This window comes from Pleurodeles waltl, chromosome 7, assembly GCF_031143425.1.
Source record: "Pleurodeles waltl isolate 20211129_DDA chromosome 7, aPleWal1.hap1.20221129, whole genome shotgun sequence".
Classification (NCBI taxonomy): Eukaryota; Metazoa; Chordata; class Amphibia; order Caudata; family Salamandridae; genus Pleurodeles; species Pleurodeles waltl.
In genome coordinates this window covers 1,285,052,761-1,285,078,815 of record NC_090446.1, presented here as the reverse complement: position 1 = coordinate 1,285,078,815, position 26,055 = coordinate 1,285,052,761, and the positions used below count along the sequence as shown (strand labels likewise).

The 26,055-nt window shown below is 44.1% G+C and overlaps 1 protein-coding gene across 1 annotated transcript in view; it reads left to right on the top strand.

The window, feature by feature from the left end:
- Positions 1–26,055, top strand: part of LOC138246182 (uncharacterized) — a 448,661-nt gene that overhangs the window by 32,340 nt on the left and 390,266 nt on the right. The window contains exons 6-7 of the mRNA XM_069200506.1: positions 6,610–8,500; positions 15,142–15,356. Coding sequence (XP_069056607.1) covers positions 6,610–8,500; positions 15,142–15,356 — 2,106 coding nt within the window. The remainder of the gene's footprint in view (positions 1–6,609; positions 8,501–15,141; positions 15,357–26,055) is intronic.

Genomic DNA, 26,055 nt, shown 5'->3' with positions numbered 1-26,055 from the left:
TGGAGGGTGAGACTGCGTCAAGTCTCAGCAAAAACTGCAAAGGCGATATGCAGTGTACCATAGCAACTTGTTGGAATTCCCCTCTATCGTGGAGGCGGCAATGAGGTGTTTTATAATAAAACATCTGGTGTTCTGAGAACACTGCCCTGACGTGACAACACATATATTTCTGTATATGAGTTGAGGACATGATGAACCCTTTGTACCGGCAATAATTAGTAACTATATGAGTTTTTGTGTAAGAAGTTTTCAGAGTTCTTCCACAGCCTGGGATGTCATAGGAGATAATGGGACATTTCCCCAGTGCCCTCTCCAATTCTGAACTGTCCATGGGCATCTCCGAAATCCCACCACTGGAGATTCTTTGTGACCGGGCCCCCCAAAGAAATTTGCAGTTTGTATCGCCTTCACAACTCTTCCTTCACCAGACATTTGGAGGGCGCCTGGGAGTGGATTGTATCCTAGAGTCTCCTTCAGCCCCTCTGCGGTGCAGTATGGCTCCAGTTTAGATAAGTGCAGTGTCATTCAGGTCATTCCCAAACACCATTTGGGGTATCGAAGAACAGGGTTTTCTCGTCTTCCGTAATCTGAATCTTGGTGGGGGACAGTAAAACGTAACGCAGATCTGCCTCCTGTATGCTTTCTTAACCTCGGGGAGAAGCCCAGTGGCTCTGTGCCCCATCAGGGTACAATTCAAGAATATGGCTACAGAAGCTTTGTCCGTACACAAGCAGCTCACTGACTGAGAAGCCTGCAGTACAAGATATCTGTCTCTGTAATGTGGCAGATGAGACACTACAGGTCTGGGTTCAGCCACTGCGGGCGGGGGCCCTGCAGGCGCTCTGTGTACTCTTTCCTAAACAAGAAAAGTAGACAAGCTCTCTGGTGCCTCTTCACTCTTTAGTCATGACCTTCAGGCAGGACCACAATCCTTATACAGCTGCACCCCTAGGCTTCCACCCTGCGCATAAGGTCCATCAACTGCCCCAGCATCATGGTTATTGTTGGCGTAATCTCAGTGTGTCCTCCTGGAGTTTGACCTTGTTAGCCAGCTTGCAGTGGTCATCACAGAGGAGTCCAAGGTTTAGGGCCACCTTGTCAATTTTGAGTTCCAAAACATCACGTGACTTGTTGATGGCTTCTAGGATGTGTCATGACACTGCAAAATAATTTTTGCTCTGTTACAATGTAGAGGACGCACCCATGGAGGTGTTGTCAGATATGTGGGAGGGTGCTTCCTGCCTTAGAGTGGCTGCCGATACCCGGACTCCTCAGTATTCGTGTGCTCTCCATTTGGGAAAGGATGATAGCCATGCCACCTATAGCGTTGACCCCAGGGGTGCCTCAACAAAATAGGGATGTTAGCGCTCATCCATGACAGACTGGGTCAGAGCCATCCCCCATACAGCCACCCACATGAAGACCAGCAATGCAGCACCCCAAGGTCTCAGTAGACCAGCAGGTGCGCCACCACCACCCCCCAGTCACAGGAGCCAGGCAAAGTTCAGATCTCCCCTGCTTTAAGGCCTGTGGGTCAGGTGTGCCCCCCTACTAGTTGTGGTGCTCTTGTAAATGCACAGTGACCAGAGCTGTGATAAGTGCAGTGCCTCAGGGCACTAGGGAATCTCTCATGTGCAGGTGTGCAGGAGATTGGTGGAACTGCTGTCAAAGAGTAATGTGTCTGCACAGCTTTCCCCCTCTCCCCCACACCCACCACCAACAGCAAGAAATAGTGGGACCTCCTCACAAGCAGTCTGGGGAGTATGCAATTCCAGCAGGGCACAGTCTCTTCCAAGGCACTCGCCAGCTTGTTGCAGCGTAGACAGTAGGGAAAGGTGGCAGCTGAGGGATGAGGAGCACCAGCTGTGAAAGTGAAGAGGAAGCAGGGGATCCCCTCTGTGTGGCTGTGCGCCTATGTAGCAAAGGACCTGGGCCCTCCTTCATGTCCGGCACGAGGGCCACCTGTTGGGAACCTCCTCTCTGTTGCTCTGGAAATATGCCTTACAGGCACCTCAGAGGACCGCCTGCTCCATTACTGGCAAGTGCGCTTAGCCGCTATCTTGAAGGCCAGTCTCAGCACCTAAGAATTTGAGCTATGGGGGCACCGCAGCTCCGGAGTGTGGTATGACTAGTGCCCTTGCTCTCTGAGGCTTCGGGAAAACAGAGTGGCGGTCGGTCTCCAGGCCCAGGAAGTCACAAGGGTAGATGAGTGGCGGGCTGGAACTCTCCACTACGCGGCCATCTTGCCACGATCCTAGCCACGTTCCTGTCTCCACCATCCAATTCTTAATACTCGTTATGCAAACTGGATAGTACCTTTACTAACACTTAAACCTCTCTACAGCACTGTTGCCAACTGAATGATATACCGAAGTGTAATGATGGATATTGCAATTATTAATCAGGAACTTTTCAATCAACATATTGAATTAAGAGCCATTGTCACTTCCAGTCCTTTAAGGCAGCACTTCTCTGACAAAAATGTAATCCAAAAAATTATCTTCAGCACCAGCTCTCTCAATTATTTCCAGAATCGCCATTTTTGTAAAATGATCAACCCAAACGATATATATTTACACACGTTATGGGCAAATTGTTTCTGACCCATTATATCCGTTCCAATGGATTCCCATTTTAAAAGAATCGAAGTTGGCTAAAGTGTACTCTGTCTTATTGGGATTACAATATTCTGAACAGGTCCTTACAAATCTTTCTTTCTCTGTCTTCTCCAATACTATCTTAACCTACCCCTTAAGCTTGACAATGCCAAGATGTCCTTGAAACACAACTGAAGGACCATTTTTCTCGGGTCACTTGGTGGCACCATTTTTTACCCTCCTGTGACAAATTCATCAGTTATTCTCACTTCAGTTCTTCTCAAAATTCTTTTAATGCTAGGCTCAAATGATATTTTTGAGACCAACCTGTCAAACTTTACTTGAAGACTTCAGTTAAATCAACGTAATTTTATTAATACATAGAAAATCCTTAACCTCTACACCTGCCACATTACAATTCCCACAATCATTCAAAGGCACTTCTTTTAAAGGAAGCAGTAACCTGCTCAGGCAGTCATCTTTGCTATTTTTAAAACTGGTCATAAACGATACCTTTATAATTGTAATGTTGTAGCCTCATGGAAAGTTTTGCAATACATGCTGACACTGCAACCCTGTGATGTGCTCTCACTGTGAATTCCTTACTCCATACAAAAGTGTGAAATTGTCTATTCCCCGCACACATGCCACGGTCTTGCATTCAATTACTGAATCTTGTTCTTCACTGGTGACAAGCAAAAGCTATCACAAATTCCTTTTGGTTCCAGTTGTAAATACAGCTCCTGCCCCCTTGCAACTCGCGTCAGTTTTCACGCTTTTGAGACTTGGATCATATTCAAGTGAGGTGCACTTTTTAGGGTCGAGCCTGCGTCGCCTGCGCTAGCGAGACGCTTAAGGTATTAGAAAAGGGCTCAGAGCCCCGTCTACGTCACGTCAGTATCTCTCATTGGCAAGTTGGCTTGCCTGTTAGAATCTTCTTCTTTTTATTAGTGGAAGGCACGCATACGTCATGCCTTTTCCGTGGTTAGCCCTCCTCGAGCGCAGCGACCAAGTACGGAAAACATGCAAGGCTTGCTGGGGTTGTGGACTACTTTTTCTCTGTTTTCAGAGCGCAATCTCGCTGGGCAGAAGTCGAGAGCTTCGTTAATTGCACTTTTGCTAGTAAACTGTACAGCACGTTCACGCTGTTTTTTTTCTTTTAATGCAGGGAAAATCTGGTTGGGAGTTTACAACTGTGAACAGTTGTAACTCCGACAAATGCGAGACCCTAGTGCATTGCAAATGCTTGTTTTAATGTTGCCAGTAGCATTCGTACAATCAAGCATCCAAACAAACTCAGGAGTATATGTTTTAACTGTTCTCCAAACACATGTCTTCCCAGAAAAATCCTGTATACATAGAACCTGGCTCCTACTTGTTAATTGGGCTGGGAATCTTCCCTGTAGCTTCCCATAATTACTCTTTATGTTTCACACTTAGATTACTAATTCCATACTCTAGTCGGAGGTCTCCAAACTTTTTAATGCCACGCCTCCCCAGCTGAAAAAGAAAAATCTTTGGGCTCCCTCCTCAGAATTTTGCACAATTATTGTATAAAGATGGCAATGTTTAAATATGTCTAGACCTATTTAAACATTGCAGTTAAGTACTGTTACCTTTTTAAAGATGCAAAAACATGCTTCTGCTTAAAACAAAGGCCTGTGATTTGTGTAATGCTTCTTTTTCCAAGAGCCTGGCGCCCCCCCTGTGATCACTTGAGGCCCCCCTAGGGGGGCCTGCCCCCCAGTTTGAAGACCTCTGCTCTAGATACTAGACAGAATGAGTAGCAAATTTGCATTTCTGGTGTAAGGCTTTTTCCTCTAAAATGCACAATACTTTGCAGGAAATACAGCTTTCTTCCATTCGCATTCCAGTTCAACACACTCACCAACTACAAACACTTGCTCGTGACTATTTTGTTCGAGGACAATATTGAGGTAGCTTTAATTTACCCATTGTAGAACTGATGGTCAGTTCTCTGCCCCTTACTGCTTCCCTTATGCCAGTGCTTAATTTGTAAATAAAAAGGTGCCGGTGCTCAAAGCCCTCCTCTTAAACACGCGGCTGCTGCAATTAAATGTGTGAACATGGAATAATGAGGCAGCGTAATCCTGAAGCCATCTCGTCCTTTTCAATCCATATAAAGCCACTCCCCACCCCTTTAGCTCAATCTCGCAGCTTTCTGCTTTCTCCCTTCGTGACGCTTTTTCGTTTTTCCCTTCATCCATCTTTCCCATATGTGTCTTTTGCTCGCAGCAAATGCTTGCGGCAGAAGAATAAGCTCCGGCCCTCAAAAATAAGTGCCGGTGCTCAGCACCGGATACAACAAGCACAAATTAGGTACTGCCTTATGCTCTTCTACATTTAAATTCAAATTTACTCCACCTTAACACATCATTGAAATGATTTCTCCAGTGAAGCTATCCATGTGTCTATCACTATGGTCTTCTCCAGTGGCCCCTGCAAACTTTTCCTTTCACACATTGTTGTTCACTATAGTGTAGGGCAGTGGTTTTCAAACTTTTTAATGCTGCCTCTCCGAGGGGTAAAACAAAAAGAATCCCCTCCTCCCCCCCGAATTCTTAACAATTATTCTATTAAGTTGGCAATGTTTAAATGTGTCTAGACGTAATTAAACATTGCAGTAAAGTTCCGTTACCTTTTAAAAAGACCCAATAAATGTTTTTCTGCTTAAAACAAAGCACTGTTTGCATAATGCTCATTTTGGCCAGAGAAAATGTGAAGTAACTCAACGTTTCCCACACGTATGTTCGCAGGTATGCCACTCTGGCTAAGAAACCAAAATGAATTTTAACTGAGAAGTGTGCATATAAATGGCGCCAATACACCTGTTCCTTGCATTGCTTATCTGCTAATAGACTTTTTTTTACCCGATGTAGCATGTAGCATTTCTCAAAATGGCTGCCACGCAGATCATGCAACGTGACTGTGCGCTGGAACAAGCCGATTGCTCTTCAAGATGGAGTGTAGGTCTATGAGGTGCACATCTTATGTTACTGGCGTGCATGTTGGACCCAAAACGTAGCACTGAAACGCAACGTCGCTTTTTGAAAGCATCCAATAATTACATCTTACAAGGGACAGGGTGTTCCAGATCTTTTTTTTTTATTATTGTGCTTGCTGTTTTGTTTTGTAATCACCATAACAATACTTATACAATCCACCCTCAGAACAACATAGTGTCACCTTCACTCCCTACATTGAACACACAACCACTGTCTGAGCACTGTGCAGGTTTGTATTATGTTGCGCTCGCAGCTTGTTTGTGGTGTAAAGTGAAGGGTTTCACACAGCTTCTTAAGAAAAGGTAAGGTTTATGAACAAGCATCTTCACTTTTCAGGTTTCCAGCAACTGTCTATTAAAATACAAATTACAGCAACCTTCTTAAGATTGGGTTTCTTGACATCAAAGCATTATGAAGTGGCATGGAACTTCCTGCTACAAATCTATAGTACTTCATATAATTTCTTAAAGAAAGTGCATTAGATGTAACTACTTACAGATGAGATATTTAAAGAAGATGGGAATAGAGAAATTGCTTTCGGGTTGATCTTTCACAATATTTTTGTGGGCATGATATGCCCAACTAAGGCCAACTTCTGTGTTTTTGCTGCTCAGTGAATGTCCACTTTTTGTGTTGCTCTCCATAATTTTACTTTATGTAAATGAGTATACGTCTGATGTACGAGTTGTATAACTAGTGTTGAAAGTTGCTTGAATACTGTAGCACATTTCTTCTCTTTTTTTAAAATATTTTTTTTAATACAGAAAGGGTAGCCTTGGTTTACTTTGCCAAATTGGAATTTTTACCCTTTCGTTTGTTTGTACGCTAGTAACTGGCTATTTCTCATTGACATTTGACATGTTGGAATTATGGACTGTGCCACATCCACGTTTTGAGCCCATCTATTGTAACAATTTCTGTTCTCTGCTGTATTTGCAATTGCTTGGTAGATAACTTCAATTAATACAATCTTAATTTTTGTCTAGGAAGAAATGTCCAGCTACTATACACCTGAACCTGGGCCCCCAGAATGACAAACTCATTGTCAGCAAAACCTACCTCTGGCACAACCATGACTTGAAGGAAACAAGCAGTTTTACTGTGGGGGCCGCACAGAAGTTGATGACCCATGCCAGACATACAACTAGGCTGGCTCTCGATATCTCTAGGAAGTTCCTGGAATGGAGCGATTTGAGCAGGCTCTTGCGATTTCACTCCATTCCCTTTGAAGAGCATTCCCAAATTTTGAAGGAGTTGGACTCACTTTTTGTTTCAGATCCAGGGATCAAGGTAAAGTTGGTTTTCCTGGAAGAACAACTACTGGTGAAGAACATCTTCATTATGACTTCCCAAATGCAGGAACTGGCACGGGCATTTCCTGAACACCTTTACGTGGACTTTCTGCCAAATCTTCACCCAAACTTTGATCTATACACCGTCCTCTGTGAAGGTGAGAACTCCCATTGGGTAGTGTGTGCATACTGCATTTCAAGGAAGGAAACATCAGACAGTTTGCGATTCAGCATGGTATCCATCATGCAAAGCATCCCCAAGATGAGCACCCAGGTGAAATATGTCACTGTAGGTCCTGATGTAAGGGATCCACAGGTATTGGAGACCCTTGTTCCTAATGCCTCGGTTAAGTATTGCGTGCAACTGGTTTTGGATCGGCTGTACCAGAGCATTGCTCATGTGGATTCCATAATTGGGACCAAGATCAAGAAATGTGTTGTCAATTTATCCCAAACCCGCACACTGAGTATTTATAACAGATACCTTAATGACCTGAGAGCTGTCTGCCCTGTTGACATTTTCAATTACTATTATTCCACGTGGCACCCTTGTTGGAAAATGTGGTCCAGAGCAGACAACAGTAGCCAAGATTCTGAAAGTAGGATATGCGAACTTGTGAAGGCTAAGCATGAACGATTAACAGCTCACTCAAACCCTTCTCTGCATTATTGCCTTCAGATGATCCTTCATGACTGTGGTGCCCTTAGTTGTTTGTACCTTCCAGAAACAAACTTGAATAATGCTTCACAAATAAAGTCGGACCTGGAAAGTCCTTTTGTACCTGCATCTTTAAATGTGGTTGATAAAGACCACTTGCAGGAATCAGTTGCGTCTAAAGAATCCAAGGATGATGGTTGTCAACCTCTTCTTATTAAGGAATCCACTGAGCTTCGTAATCAGGATTCTCAGCAACAGTGTCTGCCTCTTGCTTCTATAGACACTCAGTTTCTTCCTTGTCAGGAAACCTTGCCTCATCCTGCCCATGAAACTATATCTCATCCTGCTCATGAGTCCTTGCCTCAGACTGACATTGAAACCTTGCCTCATTTTACGCATCAACCTTTGCCTCTTCCTGACCGTGGGAGCATGTCACATTCATTGTATCAGCCATTGCCTCAGCCAACCCATGACTCTTTGCCTCCTTCTGACCATGAACCCTTACCTCCTCATGATGTTGAACCTTTGCCTCCTGGTGACATTGCTCCATTGCCACCTTCTGACAGTGCTACAATGCCTCCTTCTTACTATGAACCCATGATTGATTCTGAACAGGTGCTTCAGCCTCACAATGATCATTTGCTACTTTCGCATGAGGTGCCTCAACCTTTTCCTTCTAAAAAGCAAGTGTTTCTGCCACAGGAGAAGTCTCCAGTTGTTTCTCTTGATGAGTCGCCTCTTTGCCAGGATCCTCAGGTTTTACCTTACCAAGAGCCTCAGCCGCTTCTTCTACAGGAACAATCGACCCTTGGAAGCTATGAACATGAACCTAGATCTCCCCTGGAAACTAAGTCCTTTTCTTCCCAACACGCTCCTCATAAGGAAACTCATTCTGTGTCCAGTGTGGCCCCAACAAACGCAAATCAGGTAACTTTACTTTTTCATATTTCAGTTTGTTGTTATAAAGCTTATGGGGTAAGACTAACCATTGCACTGCTTTGGCAGCAATAAACATTGTACCTTAAAAGGGGTACTCAGTCCAGTGTCCCTTAAAATTATTGCCACATTTCTTTTACCTATATTTCTGCTTCTTTACATTTATACTCTCTTGATTTCTGATGTAAAGCCATTTAAAACTGCCAAGCAGGATATTCATCTAGTCTGCTTTCCCTCTGTCGACTATTACCTTAAAAAGCAGCAGGTACTCGCATCCCATATCCACCATCACAAATAAACCATATTACTGTTTCATTAATCTTGCTGCACTTTTGGCATGTGCCTTAGAAAGGTGCAGTTGCCGTTGCACCTCGGTTCTGTAAGGTGGAACCTCAATCTGTAAAAGGTAGTTGTGTTTGGACTAATAAGCATGTTTGAACTGCACTTCATTGACTAGTGAGTGTTGAAACTCTCTGCCTCTGTTGATTCTAAACGTTCATAACTTAAGTTCATTGGCGGAGCAGGATGGGGTTTTTATTAGTGGAATTACAGTTTTTGTTTATTTCAGTATTCAGGAACAAATTTGTGGAGCTGTGAGTGCGCCTGTCATACTGAAATAGAAAACATTGCAAGTCCTGATTGAGATGCATTGCTCTAGCAACTCTTCCTCTATTTCTGGCTTCTCCAAGAAGTAGCTTGTGGGTTACTGGTAGCTCTCCAGCTGCCTTTAAGTAGCTCTTCTGTATGCAGCTCAGCCTACCAAATTATATGTTTTTGCTTAGTTGAGTTAATATATTTATATCAAAATTTTAAATTGTGAATTTGAGATGCAAATGTATTTCCAGAACTCATGATGATGACGACGTTAAGAGAAAAACAATCAATAGAAATAATGAATCCTGTCACCAGTGAATTTCCAAAATCCCTGTAAAGCGGATATTATTACCTTAGTTCCGTGAGCTTTGCAGCTATGACTTACGCATTATTATTTAAAGTCTTTGAAATTGACAAAGACTTTTTGACCTTACTGCTGGCAACCCTTCCTGATGCACTGAGGTGATCACTGTTGTCTTGTCTGATGGTATTCTGTTTCAGCACTTACTGTAGTAGTTTGTGATAATATTCATTGAACATAAGTAGCTCTTGTTACAGAAAAGGACTCTCTAAGTTCATGTGATGTTGTGAATTGTAGCAAGAAACAATTGAGACTACTTTTACAACAAGGCTTACATTCCCTTTCTCTGTTTGGCTTGATCACTCTTTTATGGCCTTCTTTTCTCTTAACGAGACAGACTAGGGTCAAGGAGAGGACCCAGAGCCCTGAGATGTGGTCGAGATGCCTATACTAAAAGGGCACACGAAGACACCAAACGAAAGCTGAACCCTCGGGATCGATTTGTGATCCAACCTCGAGCTTTGGATTCAAAATATCAAAAACTGGCTGCAACAAAGAAAATATTGACGCCGGAGGCAGGAGCAGGCCCAAGGTGCCACACTGGCTCAAGACCCTGGACACTGCTTGAGGTAAACCCTCAGTATCAGGTTTGACTTCAGAAGAGAATCAAAGACCTGGAAGTGATAATGGACAGAAGGGCCCATGGCCAGTCCTGAACACCTTTGTGACACAGATGTAGAAAAACACCTCAATGCCACCACCGAAGAGCAGTGACCCTCAGGGAGTGAGGGACTTGACTTTGACACTGAATCTTTCAACATGGACACTGGGGGGAAAAAAAGAATCTGCATTGAATGCAGCAGACCGTTTTGCATTGCCACCCCCTTACGCAGGCACGCTTGGCTGAATATCTCCGGTTTCAAGTAGGAGGTTCAGTCAGCAAAAATAAACATGCCTTTCACTGAGGATAACCTTTTCAAAGAGGCAGTGGATGGAAAGGTGTGAAGCTCATGAAGGATAATTGGAATGCCTAGGCTATGGGAGCCCTCCAGTACAGGGCTGCATTCTGAGGAGGAATTGCTCAAATAAAAAGCATGTTCAAGGGGACCTTTGAAACCACGCATGCAGCCTTCAGCCAGCAGCAGAGCAAGTTAGTTACACCACATTAATGGCAGTACAGTGCATTTACCAGACAGCCTTTTCTTGGACGCGGGACGCAAAGAGGAGGAACCCCAACAGGGGAACTCCATACAAGCAACTGAATGCAAACAGAGCACCCTCCTACACAGGTCACTTAGTGGGATTAAGAATTGGAGTATTTCTACAAAAATGGAGAAATATTTCCTCTAACAAATGGATAATTATTAAAAGATTTGGCTGTTGCATAGAGTTAGGAGTTACACATCCAATAATACAACCAAAAAAAAGAAGAGAATAAAATAAGAACAGCATTGGCCACAATAAGATGTAGGGTACTTGTTAGGCAAACAAGCCATAGAAGTAGCACCACCAAGAGAAAGACTCATAGGGGTCTACTCAAATTACTTCCTGGTACCAAAACCAGACAAGACATTAAGACATATATTGGATCTAAGAACACTTAACAAGTCTATAAGGACAAAAATTAAAGATGACATCCCTCCAAGAAGTCATCCCTCTGGCAACCATAGACCCTTACCTCCACATACCAATGAACAAGCAACACAGACCATTCCTCTGGTTTGTAGTGGACAAAACACACTATCAATTTAAGGTTTTACCTTTTGGAATAAAATCCGCTCCATAGGTGTTTACAAAGTGCCTAGCCATGGTTGCAGCACATTCTCTGGGGAAAGGGAATACTCCTCTATCCATACTTGTACATCTGGCTAGTAAAAGTAAGTATGTTCAACCAGTGCAAGGAGAACATCAACAGGGCCATGCAGACCCTACACAGTCTGGTAGTCTCCATTAATAATCACAAAATCCGAAAGTGAAAGCTTGGTGGTCCAGGCATCCACAATTAGACTGACCCCTAACTTGTTCCTTAGTGAGCCTCCTAAAATAGAATTAGAATGCATGGAGGCACTTGGAAAGAGAATTTGTCCTCAGCCAGTCTTGCTGTTCTCTTGGTAAATTCCAGCTTCCCTCTTGGACAGATCTGGTCAGCGCAGGGGTCTTCAAACTGGGGGATGGGCCCACCAAGGGGGGCCTCAACTGATCCGAGGGGGGGGGCGCCAGGCTCTGGCCAAAAGAAGCACTACACAGATAAGTGTTTTGTTTTAAACAGAAACATGTTATTGCATTTTAAAAAAAGGTAACAATACTTGACTGCAATGTTTAAATACATCTAGACATATTTAAACATTGCCATCTTCATAAAATATTTGTGTAAAATTCTGAGGGGGGCGGGCCCCAATTATTTTTATTTTTCAACTGTGGGGGGGGAGGGATATGGGCATTAAGAAGTTTGGAGACCACTGGGTTATCAGTATCTTGCTGACAAAGGGTGATGAATACTGCACCTGTTTAGCTCAGATCATTCCAGATGGTCAGGATGCATGTCATCTGCTCTGAGTTGGACACCACTGACTGCTTGGGTAAGGCAGTCGATGCCAGTGTACTGATTCAGCGCCATGTGTGACTGAAATCCACTGGCTTTTCTGGTGACGTTCAAGTGACATGAATGGACTTTCCATTTGATGGTGCCTGCATCTTCAGAGAGAAGGCAGACTGCTCTGAAACGCTTCAAGGAAATCAGGGCCACAGCACACACCCACAGCCTTTCTGCACTCGTGCAGCAGCATCCCCAACAGTTTGACCTCTTCCAAGGCTTTGGAAATGGCTTTTCTCAAAGACAATGCCAAGTCCACTTCCACAGCAACCGATCTTCTCCAGTTCTTTCATAACCACGGTCGGGCATCCACACAGCCTTGGCCCCCAGTGGCAATGCTTTGCTCAGTCTTCTGCCCCTCTTGCAACCACCACTAAGCCACCTTTAGCAGCAAATGGCCACAGTGTTGGAGGAAGGATCAGGTATTACTTCCATGGGTAGCAGAGCATTACATGCAACAGATGGGTACTTCAAACAATCCAGCAACGATATGCACTACCATTCTTTTCAGATCTGCTGCATATTCTACCCACATCAGGGTGGGTGTAGGAGAGCTATTTGTGCCTTTTGTGGAAGGAGGTCAAGCCCATTTCATACAAAGGAGCCATAGAAAGTGCGCTTGCATCACACCTAGGGACTGTATGTTACTTATTTTCTGGTGCTAAAAAAAGACTTGGGCTTTTTGTCCTATTGTCGATCTTGCCCTCACACCTTCTTCCTGAGAAGACACATTGATGATGGTGACATTGACCCAAAGTCTATAGGCCCTGGATTCATAAGACTGTATGGCAGCATTGGACTTGCAGGGCACCTATTTTCAAATTCCTATCCTGTAGTCCCACTTTCATTACTTGTGTTTCAAGGTTGGCCAAGAGTATTCAATTCCCCCTGCTCTCCTTCTGATTCACCAGTGGCCTTCAGTTGTTCACGAAAGTGATGCTGGTGCTTGCAGCACACCTTTGGATGCTGAGTATACCAGTCTTCCCCTACGTTGACCGCTGGATGTTAAAAGGAGGCTTGACACAGCCAGTCTTAGACCAGACCTCTGAACATCTTTGGGGTTCTTGATCAGCATGCAAAATTCACACATGACTCTTTCGAGAAGCTCTTGTTTATCAGTGCAGTTTTGAGCATTCTCTACAGTTGAACGAGTCCAAAATATTCAGGTATTATCCTGATGTTTCATTCTCTATTCTGGGTGTCAGTGAGAGTGGCTCTGAAACTTCTTGGTCACTTTTGACCTGCTTGTCGAATATGCCAATTGGCAAATGCGAACTGTGCACTGGGATCTGAAGTCTCAGTGGGCTAAGCACCAGAGGTATCTGTCAGATTTTGTCTGTCACTGCAAAAGATCTACAGTGGTGGCTTTTCCCCTACGTGGTTTAGCAGCAGACCATCTACCCTCCGATGAAGCTGCCACTTGGCAAGCATTTTCTGTTAAAGCAGGGTACTGCTCTTCTCCTGGGCCTCCGCCGAGCACACCTTCATGTGTACAGATTGAGAGGCAACAGCTTTTGATCTCCTCTCAAAGTAGCGGAGGTCATTCTAGCAGCCAGGCAAAACTGTTTATGCTGGAAGTTGGTATAAATATATAGCATGGTCTAATTATCGCTGTACAGACCCATTACATACAAAGCTGTGCTTTTTTGTGCTGTGTGTCCACCTTGGATTACAGTTGGCACTGTTATAGGTTATGTGATAGCCCATTTGCATTTACCAGCTCAACCGCCCTTAGTTTTATCTTTTTATGATGTTTTCTTAAAAGTCTGGTCCATATATTTCCACCAAAACTTTTGTAATCCTACAGTGGGATCTTAGTTTGGTTCTTACTTTTCTTAGGCGTACCCCTTTGGAGACGATGCACAGCTGTCCATTGCACCCATGTACTCTTAAAACAGTCTTCCTTATAATGATAACCTCAGCTCATAGCATGGGTGAGCTACAACTTCTCTCCACTTATCCACCACACACCAGTTTCCCAGACAAACAGGTGTTACAGATTAGGGTGGCATTCTTGTCAAAGATTGTGATGCCTTTTCATGTTGGAGAATCCGTCACCCTTCTAGTATTCTGTGCTCCACCGCACCACTTTGCTACACCTCACCCTTTGGACCCAAAGAGAGTTTTGTGTTTTTACATTGAATGCTCTAATGACCATCAGGTGAATGATCAGCTCTTAGTGATGTGAGCTTGGACAAAGATGGTTAAGGCAGTGCATAAAAGAAACATACCAAGGTAAATAATCCTTTGTCAAAAAATCTGATACTGATTGGCCAAAGATGCTACCAGTGCGTTGGGGTGCAGAGTATCTCTTCAGGCCATCTACAAAACTGTGACATGGACATCAATCCATACATTGTTGAAGAACTACAGCCTTGAGAGCAAGGTCTGGTGGGAAGGACACTTTGACTATTTAGTCCTGCAGGACATTTGACAACACTCTTTCTGGTGGATACTGTAGCAAACCACTGGTGCTCCTTTGCCCTCACCACCACCACCTCCGGTTCTGTGCAATGGGCTATTTTCACCTTTTATGAAAAGATCTCAGTTTAGAGATCTTTACACTGTCTCATCTGATTAGCCAGTGAGCCCTGCGTCTGACCGCATACAATCGAGAAAGAAACTGACTTTTAGCAAAGGGGGTTGGTGTGGCGGTGAGTGAGGAGTGGGGGGTGCATATATGTGGCTCTGGTGCCACTTCCAGGGAGGTACGTAGTGGGCACAGAGCCACACAGCACCAAATGGTAGCACACAGGAGCAATGCTGAGAAACAAACATCTCTGGATCCATTGTGGTGCCTGGGTTATTCACAAGGTGAGGAATCTTTGGTTAGATTATAAATCCATCAGAAAGAGGGTTACCCAAGGTGAATAACTTCCAGTTTACATGTGCATGGAATAAACATTGTATAAATACTGATTACTTTCATTTTTTCCGTCAACTACTACTAGGCAATTTCCACTTGCCCCTTCTTCATGATTTAAACTTAACACTTGATCTAATGTTAAGCTGTTGGTCAGTTTAAATGACTTCTGTTTTCTGCTATACAATACTATGCACCCTATGTGGCTAGTTCACATTCTATAAATACTTTTTAAAAACAAATAATTTCTAATAAAGAACCTTTGTTTACATTTGTCACAGTGTCATGTTTATGCTGTGACCTCAGAGACACGTTTAAATGGGAGAGAGTTCCACAGCTGGGATGTTTTCTGCTCATTTCTCGACAACTGCTGTGAGGAAAAGTTTGTTGTGCGACTATCTGAGAATCTCAGCGAAGAAGACCTTAACCAGATGCAACATAATTCAGAGTTAGCACAATCTCTGAAGTACAGCAGTGCGGAGCTCTCGTGCTGCAGGTATGTACATTTTTACTACCTAAAAAAATCATTGTTTCCTACTAATTTCAGCTGCTGAGAACAAAAATTATCCCAATGAAAACACCTTCAGGTATTTTAGTTGGAAAATTAGAAAAATGTATTTAGAAAAATTGTGACCTAGTGAATTTAAAACTGCCATGAAAGACTTAATTTGGGGTGTCTGCCAAAAGTAGATTTTATTGTTCTTTGCCTCAATCACTGTCGGGAAAACAATTGCTTGATATACTGTGTCAAGATTTAATGCATTACGAGCTTTGTGTCACTATTAATGTTAAGAGGAAGCATGATATCTCCTTCATTTCTGCCTGCAGTTTTCCACAGCACAGTTCTCCTCATCCCTACCTTGATATCTGATGGAAACACCTGATTTTGATCCCTGGCTGCAAGCGCTGCGCTGATTATGGGGTGTGTTTGTGTAATGAAGCCAAATCATTTGAAAATTACACAAAAGTCAGAACTAGAATTCAAGGCTATGTTTTACCACAAAATGTGTCCTCATGGCCATTATGGATGCAACGATGCATTTTGTGTTACAAAAAAAAAGAAATGTGCAGCAAATAACAGCTGTTCATGTTCTGTTCATTTCCATTGTTAAAATGTTGCTGTGAATGCAACATAATATTGCCATGTGGCATATTTCCAGGAATTGTGCATAACATGAAATTTGCAAAATTGCACAGTAATGCCAATGTAGTGGAAATTTGCCTTTATTTGACATCTAAGGATGTGTCCTGTTTCTTTAACTTATTTCTCTGTTTGGAAAGTTGGTTTCTCTGTTTTTTAGGTTTTGTATGCACACGGGTGCTTGCGTGCTTTGCTTGCGAAATCCTTTGTGAAGAAAAAATAATAATGAAAGGGGTTTAGAATCCACCCCTTAGATACCTGAATTTACCATTTGTTAATTCCAACGTCGATCTAATTTACTTGATTCTCATTGGCCTGCATGTTGTCTCACATTGTCTGCGTTCAGATCCTGCTCTGCTTGTGCTGTGGATGCCGTTGAGTGGAGTTGGGACCAAGTAAAGCCCCGGTCACGTGTTATTGGCTGAAGGAGCCAGCGTCCTTTCACAAAAGTAGCTAACCTTCTTGAAGGCTTATTGAGTTGCTGAAGCAAATCGCAATAAAGCACAATTTAATTGCTGAACCCTAGTCTTTAGCCTGCCCCACTTATGGAGTGTCTGTTAAGACACATGATCTCAAATGCCTTATTAGAAGCTAATTACTAACACGCAGACAGGTTTATCCTTTTTATTATTTTTCTTGTTACATAACCCCCTTTGTCTGCATGAAAGCATAGTTGTTCTTCTCCCCAGAGGACCAAAGATTTAAGGAGGGGGATTCAATCTGTGTGGCGCAGTCATGAGTCGTGTGTGACACAGTGACGGGCAAGTTTTAGTATTTTCAAAGGCATTAATTTGTCTTTGCACTTAAAAAAATTGTAATTGTTCTCACGTGCCCCTCCCGGCCTTAAACCCCTGCTGCAGGTTTCTGCCCTCCTGCTGCTTGACCAGCTCAGGCAGAGGAAGGCAGAACAAATGATTTCCTGTGGGTGAGGGAGGTAACACCCTCTCCCTTGGAAATAGGTGTTACAGGGCTTGGGAGGGGTAGCTTCCTGAGGCCCCCGGTATGCTTTTGAAGGGCACATTTGGTGCAAACCGGTTTGCACTAGTCTGGGGAGCCCCAGTCCCTGCTCTGGCACAAAACTGGAAAGGAAAGGGTAGTAACCACTCACCTGTCCATCACCACCCCAGAGCCCCACCAGATGGCCACTTGATTCTTCCATCTTGACTCCAAGGTGGGAAGAGGTCCCTGGGACCATCTGTGTGGTCAGGGCAGGTAGGTTACGTCACAGCCCCCTCCTGATAGGTGGTCACCCTGCTAGGTGACCAGTCCCACTTCCTGGGCTATTTAGAGTCTCCCCCTGGGATCGGTCCTCAGATTCGACGTGCAGGATTCCAGCAGGGCTCCTGCATAGTTTACTTCATCTTCTGGCCACTGGGCCTGCAACTGCACCCTCCAGGAACAGACAATCTGCAAATACAGACACAACTCTGCTCTGCAACTTTGTTCCTCCGGTTCCTTCCACCAACTGCAACATTTCCAAGACTGTACATCCTCTGGGGACGGTGAGACTTCAGTCTGCAGAAGAAGTAAGAAGGAATCTCCCTTGGAGTGAAGGAGTCACTCCCCTGCATCTGCAGGCACCAAATGCAACGACGGCCGGCTGCATGGATCATCTCTCATCCGGAACTGCGTGGCTCCTGCATCACAGGTGGTGGTCTTGTGTGGTCTGTTTGGTCCTCTCTACCAGCTGTCCAGATTGGGAGAAGACGGTAAGCCCTTGCCTCTCCTTGCAGGACAGTACCCATGTGCACCGTAGCTCTTGCACCCAGCACTCCTTCCTGCAAAGCACAGTCTCCTGCCTGCTGCTCTAGCGACATGGGCTTCCTCTTAAGGTGTGCTGACTGGGCCTGCCTGCGACTCTTGTGCCTGCTGGCAGTAGATCTCCTGTGTGGGCCGCCTTCTTTTCTTGTGACTCTCCCAGCTGCTGAGCGTCACTCCGGACTCCCCTCTGTGAGTCTGGTCCCCTGGACCTTACCAGTCCTCTTCAGCCTTGCAAATCTTCTTCTCCTTCTCTTGCATTTGCCAAGGCTTGTTGATGGATTTCCAGCACCACTAACCGACTGCTTCTCGACCGCCAACTTGGGCCATCACTTCTGGGACTTCTCTTCATCTCCTGTGCTGCACTTTTGACCTTCTTTGTCCACTGTCAACCTGGTCCTGCAGAAGGGTGGGTAGTGGCTCCTGTCACAACCGGACACTCCATCACAAACTTGACTTGGTTACCTACCTTTGCAAGTCCTCTTCTGTCAGGACCCACCTTTGGGTTCTTCCAGTCTTGGTTTGGTTTTGCATTATCCTTTTCCAAAGTCCTCCTGTTGGTTTTGGGGAAAACCAGGTACTTACCTTTTCTCTCCTGGTCGCTGGAAGTCACTTTGGTATTCACCTCTTGGGGTTGCTAGTTCCTCCAGTTCCTATCTACTGATCCCACTTCCTTGGGTGAGGGACTGCATTTCACATTCCGGTTTTTTAGTGTATGGTTTGGCCCTCCCTTAGGGCCCTCAGTGATTACCTATACTTTTGCCAATGCTTATTGGTTTCTATGCTCTTTACTGATTGCTAATGTGTGTATAGTAGTGTGTTTACTTACCTCCAGTGGGGAACTGCCTATTCAGTAATCTAGTATTTGTGTTACCCTAATAAAGTACCTTTATTTTTGTAACACTGTGTAGTTCTTTCATGTGTGTAAGTGTGGCTATAGTGCTATTGCATAAGCTTTGCATATCCCCTAGATAAGTCTTGGCTGCTTATCCACAGCTACCTCTAGAGAGCCCTGGCTTCCTAGACACTGCTTACACTTCAATATTAGGGGAATACCTGGGCCTGGCATAGGTGATAACACCGTAGGTGCTCACCACACACCAGGACAGCTTCCTACACTCGGTCCCACACCTGGCTCTTTGACCACTGTAAAATCTTGACACTAGGTTTGCTTGTCTATGCAGAGGAGGTTCTGTAAATGGAGACAGATGTAACCAATACCAAGGGCGCTAATGGGTGTACCCTAGTCATGCAGAATTTCCTTTTTCGAGGGGCCCACAACACGCAAGGACCACCAAATGAGGCAGCCTATTCAAGTGGTCTTTCACGGCAAAGGAAGCAAAGGTTTTTGTTTACAGATGAACAAAATCCCATCTTTGATGTTGATATTGTGTAATTTAACTATTTTCTTGTGCTTTGTTGTGCGACTCTGGTGTATTTGCCAAAGTGAGTTCTTTCATAATTTTGCACAGAATGTGATTGTTGTGTCCTCCTCTTATGACACTTCATGTGATGCCATCAGGTCAAATGTTACATCATCGCCTACTTGCACCCAGTATGCTTTTACTGAATGTATAGTGGTATAAAATGGTAAAACTGTTCTCACTTAGTTTGTAGCCACCCCCATCACCTGGGTAACAACCTTGATAGTGAGCAATTGTTTTAGTGAGGCCCCCATAGATAATTCTGCAGGTGCCCTGCATTGCAAAAACAATTAAACACTAATAGGGAAATGTTTGCAAGTACAGACACACAGAATAGTTGAACGGATCCCTCAGGGTGTCACATACCACATTGTCCGGGCACTAGCTAGTAATATATTTATGGATCATTACACCAATGCTCAGCACACTTAAACAAGAAAACATATTCACACAGACAACAGCTGTCACCTCCACTCAACTGTGATGCAGACTATAATAAGCAGTGAACCTCCTGTGAAACAGGAACAGATAACATCTGTGCGTTCCCATATTGTTACGACTTATAGGCTCCAGGTTATAAGGGCTTGTAGGACTTTAGATCCCAATAAATTATGATGTGCTGAATGACTGGGCTAGGACCTTTCACACATTACTAGCTAGATGTGCATGAGGCTCGTAGTCTGCTAGGTGCCTGCCTTCAGAACAAGCATTGGCAAAGCCATAAAGGTTTCGCCTCTACTAAACCTATTGGTTTTGTCAATGTTTTTAGACGTGTTACAGCAGCTCTATCTGCCGTGCAGCAAGTCTTATAGTTTAAGCAAAAAAAAAAAAGCTATAACGTGGCTTCCATTGACCGCATTAATGTTTAGCAGTGACCACGTCATAGTGTTTTTTATTATTATTATTATTTTAAAGCTATAAGACATGCTGCCCTGCTGTGGGATATGTCTAAAAAAATTACAAACCCAATAGATTTAGTAGAGGGGAAACCTATTGGCTGTGCCAATGCTTGTTTTCTCTAACTTTTCTTGGAGGTGATTCTCATCCCTGTGTTTTTTGACTGCTGTTCAGTCTCTTTTTGATAAATGTCCTAACTGGAGTGAAAAGATATAAAAGGAATGTTTTCATGGGGAGCCTTCTTGACTCTCACTCTATCAAGAACTGTGAGGTTTATCAAATATGTCATTCAGGAGTCTGAGAGCTGTGGAGGAGGCTCTCCTAAGGGTTATTGAAGGAGAAATTGGGTAAAGAGTCTCGCCTGTTGTGTTTCCTGCTAAGAGCGGGCCGAAAACACCATTCCACACACTTCTGTCACCAGCACTTCTGATTTTGCTCAGCATTGAGAAAGTCAAATAAGTTCAACATCGAGGGGCTCAAAGATTTCTAGCTCAATATCAGTGTTGACGCTAATGCTGCAGGACTCTTTGTTGCTCCCTTTTTGGCCAGATCAAGAATGTTCATGCAGAAGCTCAGGAAAAAAATTGTTCCTTTGCCTGCTTTTCCACTGGAACCTGCAGATAAAGTGTCTGCAGCCTTGTTGAGAGAGCTGATGAGCTACACCCTCTTGCAACACAAACCTCTCTGCAAAGATTTCAGACCCCTCCGCAGCCTTTTTCAGAGATTCCAGAGCCTGTTATTCTAGCGCATCAGAAGAATGTCAGATCTAGAGAGGAGCATCGCTGAGATTTCAGGGAAAGATCACCTTCTAGGTAGTTTAGCAAGAGAGACAGAGAAAAGGAACCAGAGAAGGTCTGCGGATGCATATATCTCGAGTCACTGTGTTCTGAGATGTACAGTCCAAGGTGAAGAAGATAGGACAGATCTTCTTCTCCCTCTGGAATTGGGCTCTAGGTCATCCTCCTCATCTTATTGGCGTGAGGTTTCACCAATTTCTCCCAATTTTATACCCTTCAGGGTGTTACTGGTTGATGACCGTGTAACTTTTCTTGAACTATCCAGTGGAGTAGCAAAGAAGTTTATTATTCGGGTTTCTACTACAGAAGTCAGTACTTCCATAATTTTTTTTTTTTTAGACCATCCAGGCAAAACCACAGGCTCATCCCATTGTTCCATTATTGGAATCCATGATGAAAACCTTCATAAACCCTGTCCTAGCTTGTGCACTGAAGATATGTCTGGAGTAAAAATTCAGAACCCCTGATTAAGACTCCAGTTTTCTGAAAGAGTGGCTTTCAGCCGATTTGTTTTGTTATTTTAGTGGCAATAAACTTAAAATTAATGTGACTGACTGACTTTGCTAACCCCCTAAACCCACCTCAGAAAGAAAGTAGAAGCTTTTGAGAAGATTGGCCAAATGTCCTGAGGCTTTGGCAAAGCTGCTAGTTCCTTGCTTCTCGAGAAAAAGGAGAATACTTTGTGAGGGTGGTCAAGAAAATATTGTTAACATCAGACAGCATCATCAATGTAGCAAGAGATAATGCAGGCCTGGCCATTGCAGGTTAGTCCCATGACGTACTTGTGTGTGTGTGTATAGCATTCTTTGTTGCTTAGACTAACATCTTTATCTTTAAAAGCTGAGCACAAAATTTGAGAATTATTATTCTAACAGCTCTTCTCAAGTAACTGAGAAGATAAAAAGGGCAAGGGAGATATTGAGTTCTGTGGACTTAGAAAAACAGATGTGATTTTCTCAGAACCACATTTGACCAATCTGAAAGGTCAAATCGCACTCTTGTATTTCTGGTAAAGAAAGCAGGTGGAGCCAAAACAGCTGCAACATCGGTCTTTACAGAATGAAAAGTCTTCTAGTGGAAGAAGTAGCTAATAGAAGTGCTCTGTTGCTCAGGGGAAGTTCCAGCAAGACTCTAATATCATCACTATTGGCAAACATCTCCAACATGACAGGAGATTACAATAGATGTGTGGTTGCTAGACATTGTGCACAATAATCACAAAATCAGGGTTTCGAGCCCCTTTCCTCAAATTCCACACAAGGGTTTCAATCCTGCAATCCTGGTTCAACAGACTCAAGCAACCACAAACCTCTTAAAGAAAGGTGCAATAGAACCAGTGCTGAGATAACTGTGGAAAAAATGTTTACTCTGGTCATTGTTTTATCAAGAAGAAATGCCCAATGAACAAGGTTTCTGTACCATTTTGGATTTGAAATGGGTGAAGAGAGAACAATTCAGAATGCTGGCTCTGATACAAGTATTCCATTCTGCTGGATGCTTATTTTTATGTGCTTGTTTGCCTAAGTCACAGGGTTTCCTGAGATTCAAAATTGCCAAAACACATTTCCAAGTATTTCCTTTTGAACTATAGTCAATCTTTACTACCAGCTCACCTCTGCAGGAAATTGTTTATCTGTACCTGATTATCTAAATAACATCTTTTTTTTTCATTGAAAGCCTGTTCCGGGCTTTCAGCTCGCAATAGATCTGCTTTTCAGGACTTGCACCTGGCAGTAGATCTGCATCTTAATGTGAAAAGTTGACATTAATTCCTATTTAAGCAATTCATTGCTTCACAGCAGTCCTACGGAAGCGATAAGGAAGTGTCACAAGTGCCTGCTACTATGTACAGTACAGTGCTGTAGGAACCTGGCTCTATATATACTATATCAAAATTAGGTATAGTGTGCACAGAGCCCAGAGGTTCCCCAGAGGCTAAAGTAGATAATACTAATGCTTTTGTGGTAGTGTGATCGAGTAGTTAGTCTTATCAGAGGGTAGTGCAAAGCAATTGTTCTACACGCACAGTCCAAAAATGAGGCACACCCTCAATGACTAACTCCATGCCAATTGTTTTTATATTGCACCAGTATATTTTGTTACTTTATTACCAGAACCAGAATAACTTTGTTGCAGGTAAGTACAGTTGTAAGTAGGTATCAAGCATATGCATCAGTTACACTTTGGTTTTAGCAGATAAAGTAGTTTACAAATAAGTAGCAATTTTCTATATCAAAAAGTTGACACAGGTCATTTTTCCTTAGGAGTCCATAGAGTCCTAGGGGGGAAAAGTATTAGCACAGAAAACAGGTAAGTACATGTAAAGGTAAGTTTCAATCTCCAGGGGTTCAGATGTCCACTGGTCACAGTACAAGATTACCCCCAATCATACACCACCGACAGCACAGGGCCAGTCAGTTGCAGAGGTCAAAGTCGATGTTGAATTTAAAATGGGATCCAGTGGAGACTGGGGGCACTTGGAAACAGATCTGCTGCCAGGTAAGTACCTGTGACTTCGGAGGGCAGACCTGGGGGTTTAGGTGAGCACCAGGGGGGCCACAGGTCAGCACCAAACACACACCCACAGCAGCACTGGGGTGGCCGGGTGCAAACAACGTCGGGCTCCCAATGCTTTTTACTAGAGGGACCCAAGGGTTCCCAAAGATGCTGCAGGCTGGGTGCAGGGGGTCGGTTCCAGAGAAACACAGGCTGGACAAGGAGGTGGGCCGCCTGCTGAATGTTGTTGGACCGTTGATCAGATTCCCCAAGGCCTGGGGGCTGCAGGTGCAGGGGTACCTTTAGGCATCAGGAATCTTCATCCAGTTCTGTTGTGGTCGGAGGGATCCTCTGGATTTGAGCTGCAGGTGTCGTCATGTTGGCAAGGAGGGATCAACCCAGGGTGGACACAAGGTCAGAATAGTCTGACGACCTGCTCTGGACCGGACCGTGAGTGTCTGGTGCAGAGTGGACAGGACTCGCGGATCCAGGGTGGTTCTGGAGTCTTTTGTTTTAGTTTCTTCTGGACAGGGTCGCTGTCCTCAGGTGATCTTGGTCCTCTGGTGGGCAGGCAGTCCTCTGGGGGTTTGGAGAAGTCACTGGTCCTGCAGGTTGAGTCTTCTTTTTGGAGCAGGAGTCTTTGGAGCTGTGGACAAGCAGGTAGGGCTGGGACCAAGTCAGTTGTCATTTGGAGTCTACACAGTGAGTTCGACTCTGTGTTTGCACTCTGCACCAGCGGCCCCTTTGCTGCTGAGGGTATATGTTTGGTGCTGATCTGTGGCCCCCCTCCCCCTGTGTCCGTCTAAACCCCCCAGGTCTGCCCTCCAAAGACACAGGTACTTACCTGCTGGCAGATCCAATTCAGAGTGCCTCCAGTCTCCATAGGAGCCCATTTTAAATCTTGCAGCAGCTTTGACCTCTGCACCTGGCCGGCCTCTGTTACTGATGGTGGGTGTTTGGGGTTAACTTGACCTGTGGACATACTAACCCCCGGAGACCGGAACACTAATCTTATACTTACCTAGAAACTACTCTCTTTCCTTCCCTACTAGAACTGTTTGAAAATTGCACTGTCCACTTTTAAAACCGGTTATTGCTATTTACTTGAAAACTGTTTAACTTGCCAATTGAAACAAAGTGGTGTTGATATATGATTTCTACTTACTTGCAAATGTACTTACCTGCAATCAGAATCTTGTGGCTCTAGAAATATATTTTTGCTATATAAAACCAATTGGCCTGGAGTAAGTCACTGAATGTGTGCTTCACTTATTGCCTGTGTGTGTACAACAAATGCTTTGCACTACCCTCCTATAAGCCTAACTGCTTGACTACACTACCACAAAGGAGAGCATTAGTATTATCTACTTTAGCCGCTGCTAAGCCTCTAGGGGACCCTCTGGACTATGTGCACACTATATCTCAATATGATACAGTGTATGCAGAGCCAGCTTCCTACACACAGTGAGGTTAGTGATAGAGCTACTAGGGATGATGGCATCCTTCATTGCCATAGTTCCCTATGCCAGACTGCACATGCGTCCCTTACTGGAGTATCTGTCCCGCTAGTTGTTTCAGTCACAGGGTCATCTCCAAGATTTAGTGTTGTTGGACCGCCAGACTCAACGCTCTCTGCAATGGTGAAATCCTACCAAACTCTCCAAGGGCCATCTCTTTCAGAACACTGTGCCTCAAATCACTCTCACTACGGATGCATCACCGATAGTTTAGAGAACTCAGATCATCAACCTCACTATACAAGGTATATGGGATGCCATTCAAAAAACTTCTCAAATCATCTGCCTAGAATTACAAGAGGTCTTCCTAGCAGTCAAACCCTTTCTACCACAACTCTCCCACAAAGTGGTTCTAGTCCGTACAGAAAACAGGACAGCCATGTACTACCTGCAGAAGCAGTGGGAGGGGGGACACGCTCTTCTTCATTGTCCCTTCTTGCTCAGACAATCTGGGAGTGGGCAGTTCACCATCACATTCACTTACTGGCAGAGTATCTCCCAGGCATGGACAGCCAGTTTGCACACCTCCTAATCAGGATGCAGCAACAAGTCCACCAATGGGAACTCCACCCACAAGTCCTTCAAAAGGTGGGGAACACCACAAATAGATCTCTTCGCCACTGCAGATTTTTGCTTTTTCACCTCTCCCACTCATTCCATCTCTAGTTCGCAAACAGAGACAAACCTCACTTACAATGATCCTTGTAGCTCCCACATGGGCACATCAAACTTGATTCAAACCACTATTGGATCTGTGTCTAGTTCTTCACGAGAAGCTGCTCAACAGGCCGACCTTCTCATTTTAAGCCAAGTTCAGATCAGACATCCAGACCCCAGAAAGCTCAATCTTGTGATATGGCTCTGGAAATCTTAGAGTTTGGTCGTTTGAATCTTCCCCCAGAATGCATGGCAATCCTTAGGGAGGCACATAAACCTACAACTAGACGGTGTTATGCAGCAAAATGGAAACGTTTTGTCTGCTACTGTCAACCTAAATGCATTGACCCACTCAGAGCCTTAGTTCAAGACTTTATTTGCTGCATTTGCAAAAGGCAAACTTAGCTTACTCATAAATTTGTCTCAATTTACCAGCTATAGCTGCTTACCCCCAAAGCAGACAACCTATTTCTTTGTTTAGAATCCCAGTCATCAAAATCTTCATGGA